The sequence below is a fragment of the Phaseolus vulgaris genome, chromosome 5 (genome assembly GCF_000499845.2).
Source record: "Phaseolus vulgaris cultivar G19833 chromosome 5, P. vulgaris v2.0, whole genome shotgun sequence".
Classification (NCBI taxonomy): domain Eukaryota; kingdom Viridiplantae; phylum Streptophyta; class Magnoliopsida; order Fabales; family Fabaceae; genus Phaseolus; species Phaseolus vulgaris.
Genome location: NC_023755.2, coordinates 14,592,049 through 14,600,503, shown reverse-complemented (window position 1 = coordinate 14,600,503; position 8,455 = coordinate 14,592,049). Strand labels below are relative to the sequence as shown.

The 8,455-nt window shown below is 48.4% G+C and overlaps 1 protein-coding gene across 1 annotated transcript; it reads right to left on the bottom strand.

The window, feature by feature from the left end:
• Positions 1-4,673: 4,673 nt before the first annotated feature.
• Positions 4,674-5,999, bottom strand: LOC137834008 (uncharacterized). Its single transcript, XM_068642074.1, has one exon. The coding sequence runs from the start codon at positions 5,997-5,999 to the stop codon at positions 4,674-4,676; it is 1,326 nt and encodes a 441-aa protein (XP_068498175.1).
• Positions 6,000-8,455: the final 2,456 nt, after the last annotated feature.

Here is an 8,455-nt window from a genome sequence, read left to right as displayed (position 1 = left end):
ACTCTTGTGCTTACCACATTTGCACAACTCCCCTCATCCACAATTAAAGAGCACAACTTATCATTAATGAGACATCTAGTGCGGAAAATGTTTTCCTTTTGACTTTCATCAAAAGGTTTTAAAACTTGACCTAGCATGCGCCTCACTACTAATAGGTCTCCTTCACACGGACTCTCACTTTCTTCCTGACTTGGGGATCTAGAATGGCTAGGGGACCTAGATCTTTGGGAGCTATGGTCACTCATGACAACCCCTCCTTTAACCATCATGTTTCTTTTTGAAGGACAACTAGATACAATGTGCCCAAAACCTAAACATTTAAAACACTTTCTACTTGAGGTTTTGGTAGATGACTTAGGTATTGAAGTGGATGGATTAAAATGTTTAGGGTTGTGAGTGAAATCTTTCTCAAAATTTGAAGGGAAAGTTTTGGAAGAAGTTTTGTTTTTGTTTTTCCAAGAAGATTGGTAGTAGCCATCATTTTGAGAGTTTTTTAAATGATTTTTATTTAAAAGTTGGGTTTCAACCTTGATGGTAAGGTGAACCAATTTTTCTAAAGATGAATACTCATAAAGTTCCACCACCGCATCTTGGATTTCCCTTCTTAGTCCACTTACAAATCTAACCATTTTAGATTCATCACTTTCATGCATATCTGTACCGATCAGGTCATCCGGTGTGATGACGTGGCAGCAAGCGACAATATAGGCGTGTTGAACGGGACACCTGGCCGACAGAAGGGAAGTAAATCGGGAAGTCAGTATAGTCGCCGATCGCTGAAGTGGCGTTCTCCGATCTCTAATGTAAGTAACCGGCGGTCACCAGAGTTGCGTGACAGTCGCCGTATGTGAGTACTAGGAAATCAGGTGGTTAGAGATCGCCGGGGAATGCTAGGAGATCAGGTGGTTTACACACTGCCGAAAGGGGCACATTGCCAAACGATCAGGAAAGCTTATTTAAGGTTTCCAAGAGGTACGAGTATGGAAGACGGGTGATATGTTTGTCACGTAGTAGCGGAGGATGAGGTTATCAGATGATCACACCCTAGCCAGAGGTCGGGTCGAGGGAACAGTTTCCCAGAACATGCATGGTGTGCAAGTGAAGCAGATCGTGATGGCGGCATGCGAGACCACAGAGATGGTGCACGTGGTGGCACCCGGTACTCGCCACTTAAGGGGTCGCGCTCCAAGGAAAGTCGTGCACCGAGTTACTCCCTGTATGGATAACTTAGTCGAATGGCGAGAAGAGTAGAAGTGACGCTCAAGTTGTGGAAGCTCCAGATGGTGACACGTGTACAGCTGGATGTGAGCCACGCGTCTAGAGGTGTAACCGTCAGGAGAGAGAAAAGGCTAAGGTATATAAGGAACACTTAACAGATTTTTGAGGTACGCTTTTGATCCTGTCGCCAACTCTAACGTGGAGGAATTGATTTGTCGCTTCCTTACCCCTCCTATAGAACTGTGCTATCTGCAAGAATGCTCTTAGAACCTTCTCTGGGAACTTCAAACGCAATCTGCAAAACACACAGACGGCGCCTCTAGCGGCCGTTTGCACTCCGACGCTCAAGTTAGGTCACAGAATCACCAACAAAAATAATGTATATCTGAATCTCTCTCTGATTCTCTTTTTATTCTCTCTCTGTGTCTGTGCCTAACAGAATTCTGTTACGCTATCCTCTGCGTGTGTCAGAATTCTGTTACGCTATTGTGCGAAAACGTACCACACTCTGTAAAAACGTGCGTGTGTGTGTTTTCTGTGTGTACTTTTCACGACGCGGAGTGTACCTTTATCTTGGTCGTGCCCCTCTCAGATGGTGACAAATGGAGGCATGCAACTCACATCTAACCGTACACGTGCCACTACCCGAAGGGCTCTAGCGCATCACTTTGTGCGCCTAAGTTATTCCCTTGGGGAGTAACTTAGCGCGTTTCTTCCATCTGGGTGAATCGCACACTCCCAGGAGAACGCCAGGTGTGGCTGGACTGGGCACACTCACCAAGCATTGCTCTCTGCCTAAGCGATTTCCCCTTCACGATGTCATGCACGTAATGGGTTAAGAGAGTCACCAATCACTGACCGGTTTACTAACTCCCTCAGGCCACTCTCGTGCAAGATTCTACCGGCGATGAGCTCCCCCTTCTCTGAGGTATGATCATGCAAGGTCCATGCGTAACGCTCTCGCTGGGAATCTCAGTCCCAGTTTAACTGCGTGTAACACAAAACCCCGATGACCATGCACCCGATGACTGATCGGTGCTCTATTGCTTCTCGCGTTCTCCCCCCGGGTGTTTATCTTGGAACTGATCTGTCGGTGGCCACTCGGTTACTGACCACCGATCACCGTTCTGGGTGATCTCCTCCCTGACTTCTCTGCCACCTGATCCACGTGTCACCCTGCGAGTGGTCCCCGTGGTTATCTGCTGCTGACGTCATCGACTACCGATGACCGACCGGATCAGCTTTCAGAATGCTTTTCAGTACACTGAGATTCACTACGCACGGTTCCTTGAGTTGAGATATTCTCTCTGAGTTTTTGGTGATTCCTCCACTGACTTGGGCGTCGGAGCGCGATCGGCCGCAGTGGCGCCACTTTGTTTTCTTCAGGTTCTTGTGAGGAATTAAGGCGTGAAGAGCAAAAGCTAACGTGGTGCGAAGCTGATCCAGAGGAGAGATCTTTGACGTGGCAAGACTCTTGCACTCAAGTCAAGCAGCAGGATCATAAGGCGCCCACCGTGGGGCCCTGTAAAACGTGTTTCCCATCCATAACGTAAGTTTCTTGAAGTTTCTGCAGTTCTTGTGTGGTTGTTTGCTGGTGCAACCATTTTCTGAAGACTTTCACTGTTCGTTTGCGCATTCAATCAGTGAATCGAGGTTTTCACCGTTCGTTTGAGCATTCAATCGGTGAATCGAGGTTTTCACCGTTCGTTTGAGTTTTCAATCGGCGAATCGAGGTTTTCACCGTTCGTTTGAGTTTTCAATCGGTGAATCGGGGGTTTTAGTGGAGAAGTAGGAAGTTCGTGTTGAGATCGCGAGTTTCTGTGGAAGTTTGAATATCCGAATCGATCGTTTGCTGTCGCGGTTGTTTTCTTGGAAGTTTTTCGACGTTAGAGAAGTTATGACTGATTGATTGCTGGATCAGTCATTCCGGTGGTGAAGGTCCTGGTCGTTGGAGTTTGATCTGTTGATATTTCATGAGAAAGATGAGAAATACGCGTTCAAGTCCCGTTGTGCCACCTGTTGAAGAGAGCGCCGTAACCATGGCGCAAATGATGGAGATGATGCGCACGTTGCAAGAGAATGTGGAGGCGTCGCGCGCTGAGCAAGCGAAGATGCACTAAGTCCCCATCGTTTTTCGGCGATCGGCGGCAATAGTTAAAAGTTTTAAAGACCTCATCGTCTTTCGGCGATCGGAGGCACCAGTAATGTTTAAAGCCCTCAACGCTCTCGTGCGTCTTGAGGCAAGAGAAGAAGTCCTCCTCGCCTTTGAGCGAAGTGTAGGCGAGAAAAGAAGAAGACCTCCTCGCCTTTGAGCGAGTGCAGGCGAGAAAGAGAAGAAGTCCTCCTCGCCTTTGAGCGAGTGCAGGCGAGAAAGAGGAAAAGTCCTCCTCGCCTTTGAGCGAGTGCATGCAAGAACAAATTGAAAGACCTCTTTGCATAAGCAGATTAAGGCAAGATTAAAATTCCTCAGTGCATCCAGGGGGGAGGAGATGTACACCCTGGGCAAGTTGAGGCACCAGAGAAAGTCCTTCTCACCTTAGAGTGAGTTCAGGCAAGATGAAACTAAAAAGTCAGGGGTGTTCATGACCTTAAACGGCGGGAAGGGAAGGTTGATGGAAAACGCCTTTTCCCCTTTAAGTGAAACATCAATGTTGACCCAGTAAGACCAGATAAAGCTTCCACACTTGCGGGCGGTGTGAAGATAGATAAAATCCTTCTCGTCTTGAACGAGTTCAGGTACGGCGTGAAGGGTGGAAGAAGTTAAAGGATAGCTGAGATAGGTTCGCAAAGAACACCTCACTATCCAGATCATTGTTCTAAAACTCAGGGAGGTAGAGAAGGATCCAAAAGGCGCCTCTGCCCCTAGATGAGGGAACAATGATCAAGTTATGCAAAAGAGGGTAACATCGCCAGAACCCTATGGCGTGAAGGTTGAGATAGTGAGGGGGTTGTATGGCGAGTACCAGATCAGAGGAATTTCCGGCGATGACAGGAGAAGCGTGAACTTCACTTGGCAGATCAGGTAAGTTGTGTTTAGAATATTAGATTGAGTTAAAACCTGCTGCCTAGCAAGTGATTTTGCGATAAGGTTTGTTACCTTAAGTATAAGTATAAGTCATCGCCGATAATTGATGGTGGCTCGAGTTTACTTTGAATTAACAGTTTGTTAAGTTTGTTATAAGGTTAACAGTTTGCTCGAGTTAAAGCAGTGTGTGAAGGGTTAAGTTCAGGTAACGATGAGTTACTCCAGTTGAATGTGTGTTACCAGTTATGTTGGTCGATCACGCAGCAGATAGAGAGAGAGAAGACCAAGTCAAGTGAAAACATAGAAGATAGCGCTCTAATAAAAAAACAAAAGTCATATATACATCGCCAACAAAGTTGTGCATAGTTCAAATATTACAAACAAAAGACAAATTCAAGGTTTTCAAAGAGGAGGTGATGGGGGAAAGCAGTTAGTCTTCAGAAGGCACAATCTTCCCATCCACCACTTCGTTGCAGATCGATAACTTGGAGAGGTCGACCTCCGGATATTGGCATGCTATTTGCTCCAGAGCGGCGTCAAACCCGGCGGTGAGGACTTGAGCAGCGCTTTGGTTGAGCTCGTACGCTTGTTTCTTCAACTCTTCTCTCTCCTCATGAGACCGAGCCAGTTCTTCAACAGCTTTCTTGCTCTCGTCCCGAGCTTGGGCCAGCTCTGCAGCAATTCTTTCAGTTTCCTCACGAGCTTCGGTGAGCTCAGTGAGAGCCTTGTCCCTCTCAGCTTCGACCTTCCCCAAGAGGACCTCCCTCTCTGCTGATCTTTTTTCAATCTTCTCCACCCTGGAAGCTTCAGCTTTTTGTGCAGCCTCCAAATCTGCCACTTTGACCCTAAATGGGACCAGTTTGCTCTCCAAGTCAATCTTTTCTTGGAGTTGAATGTGCAGCTTTTGGCGCAGATCGGAGGCTTCCTTGCGTGTGTTCCCTAGTTCCGCTTCCAACGCATCCTCCAGCCTTGAATGTTCCATCTCCGTCATCAGCAGATTGCATGTGAACTTTTCAGCCTCAGTCTTTATGATGAGATTCGAGTCTTTGAGCTCGAGATTTTCCTGTTGGAGCCTCTTGAGCGAATCCGTCGCAGCTCTTGTTACAAGCGAAGGGAAACCTTCCTCCATGGCCTTTAGCTGAGCTGCGAAGGGTCCCAAGGTCTCCTCGAAGGAATCTGGGAGACTTGAGGCTGATGCTGGAGGTGTTGGTGGAGTTTGATGTTGACTTTCACCACCACCCTCTTGAGCTTGTACAGCAAAGGGTGCTTCAAGGTGTGGTGGTGAGGCTGGGGCTTCTATTATAGGCATTGAGGAAGCCTGGGCACCCTCATCTTCTTGTAGTGCGGCCCCAGCGATGGATGTGGTGGAAGGAGGACCCTCTCCAACAGATACAAATGGTGTTGAGGCGCTTGGAGGGTTCTCTGCATAGTTAGGGCCGCTGCTTTCGACCACTGGGGGCGCGGCGGCCAGTGGTGCTGCTTGGACTGGTTCTAGCGGAGCTGGAGGTGATGGCAGCGTTGGTGTTGGGAGTGCAGGTGGTGTAGAGGTGGTTACCCTTTTCCTCTTGGTGATGAGACCATCCTCGTTGTCTTCATCGTCGTCTTCTTCCTCCGACACCACCTGAGGGGTCTTCCTCTTTGGTCTCTTCAACACCAGTTTTTTCCTTTCTGGGGCGGGTAGGGCCCCAGAAGGAGTTGGACCTCGGGGAGGAGTTTTTCCTTGGGCAGCGGCGATCTCCACAACCGAGTTGGGCATAGTTTGGGAGCCCGCCGCAAGTTTGTGGGATCGGGCGATCGCCCTCAATTATGCCAGCTTTCCTTTTCCCAACATTGCGTCTGCACAAGGTAAAAAATAGATGAGTATGCCCCAAAGCAGAAGCAGAACATACAAGTATATATATACAGAAATAACATAAGCAAATAGCACATGGATAAATGATCAAGACCAGTACAGAACAAACAGAATGCCAAAGACAGAATGGTAGAAATGCTAAGACAGTTTCAACACAAAATGAGAGTCTTGGTGTTGGGGTAAGGGCTAACCTATGTACACTTCAAGTTGGCCCTCGAGGAATTCGAAGAAGATTATTGGAGCAGTGGGGAAGGTGATGTTGGCAGAAGCCACACTTTTCCAGAAGAGACAAAGGTCTTTGTCCAAATCCCCCATGTTGCCAGGACTTCTTGCTCTCCTGAAGTTGTCCCTGGAATCCTTTTTCCCCTTGTTTACCCAATACAAGGGGAAGCCATCAAGCAACGAAGGGTCTTGGTCGTTCTGGCATACCTTGACGAACTTTCCCTTCCAGTCTTTGTAGGATTGCTGGAAGATGGAGAGGATTGACCTCCCAGCAATTCCATTCAAGCTGACCCAGAGGCGATCTCCAGGATTCTTTGCCTCAAATAGAAAAAGGAAGACATCAACCGAAACCGGCAGCCCCAAGTGCACGCAAAGGATTTGAAACGCCCTCACGAATGCCCAGCTGTTGGGATGGAGCTGGGCAGGGGCGATGTCGAGCTCGGTCAACAGCTCCCTCTCGAAACAAGTGAAAGGAAACCTAAGTTTCACTTTCTTGAACAGCGTGGCGTAGACGAAGCAGAACAACTCGTCGTTGTTCCCCTTATTGTCCGCACAAATTAGTTCTCCAGGGAGGCAAGGCAGCACCGTCACATTGTCATCGTGCTCCTTGTGAAATGAAAGGTTGGGTTGATCCCCTTTCTTCAGAGGAAGCACCCCACCTCAGTATTTATCGACGAGGTTTCCTTCAGTAGAGTTGGGGTGGCACAAGGGTAGAGCTCTTGGTAGTCCCGTGGAGGAAGGGAGACTCCCCCGGCTTGTGGTGGAGTTGCTTGGGTAAGGTTGGCACGAGAAGAGGCAGGCCTCTCAACCTGTGTGGAAGGAGCACCAGTGGCTCGTGGGGGGTTGCGTGTTGGTGGAGGGTTTGTCCCAGGGATAACCCTACGAGTTTTGGGAGGAGGGTTTCGCGATGAGGAAGGAGGATTAGCAGTGGACTTTGTGTGAGCCATCGCAGGAACTGCAAAGGAAAGAAAAGGGAAGAAATGAGGATAGCAAGAGAATGACTCGATTGAGGACGAAGAAGATAGAACGAACGAGTGAGAGTTCACAGGGGTAGACGTTATCAGGAATGAAACTCTAAGTTACGAGAAAAAGAGAAACAACCCACAACGTATGCTCCAGACAGTTAATGGATGATGCAAACCGATTAAAATGCAACAAATATCAGTAGAACGAGTAAAAGAGTTACCTTTTGATGATCGGGTAAATGTTGAAGGAAGTTGAAGATTGTGGGAGACAAAAGGTTTCGTAGTTCGCAGAGAGAACGTTTAGAATGCTTGAAGATGAAGAAAGATAATGAAACAGTGAATAGCGCAAAGGGTTTAAGGGTTTCGAACGTACGGAAGTCCGTGCAAGGGCCACGTAGATCGACGATGATTTGACTTCTTAGTCTTTTCGCTGGTCAAGTCTCAGCTTAAGACTGGGGGGCTTGTGTACCGATCAGGTCATCGGGTGTGATGACGTGGCAGCAAGCAACAATATAAGCGTGTTGAACGGGACACCTGGCCGATAGAAGGGAAGTAAATCGGGAAGTCAGTATAGTCGCCGATCGCTGAAGTGGCGTTCTCCGATCTCTAATGTGCATAACCGGCGGTCACCAGAGTTGCGTCACAGTCGCCGTATGTGAGTACTAGGAGATCAGGTGGTTAGAGATTGCCAGGGAATGCTAGGAGATCAGGTGGTTTACACACCGCCGAAAGGGGCACATCGCCGAACGATCAGGAAAGCTTATTTAAGGTTTCCAAGAGGTACGAGTATGGAAGACGGGTGATATGTTTGTCACGTAGCAGCGGAGGATGAGGTTATTAGATGATCACACCCTAGCCAGAGGTCGAGTCGAGGGAACAGTTTCCCAGAACATGCATGGTGTGCAAGTGAAGCAGATCGTGATGGCGGCATGCGAGACCACGGAGATGGTGCACGTGGTGGCACCCGGTACTCGCCACTTAAGGGGTCGCGCTCCAAGGAAAGCCGTGCACCGAGTTACTCCCTGTATGGATAACTTAGTCGATTGGCCAGAAGAGTAGAAGTGACGCTCAAGTTGTGGAAGCTCCAGATGGTGACACATGTACAGCTGGATGTGAGCCACGCGTCTAGAGGTGTAACCGTCACGAGAGAGAAAAGGCTCAGGTATATAAGGA

Excerpts from the sequence above, each read along its gene's own strand:
- LOC137834008 (XM_068642074.1), bottom strand. The coding sequence starts at position 5,999 with ATGCCCAACTCGGTTGTGGAGATCGCCGCTGCCCAAGGAAAAACTCCT.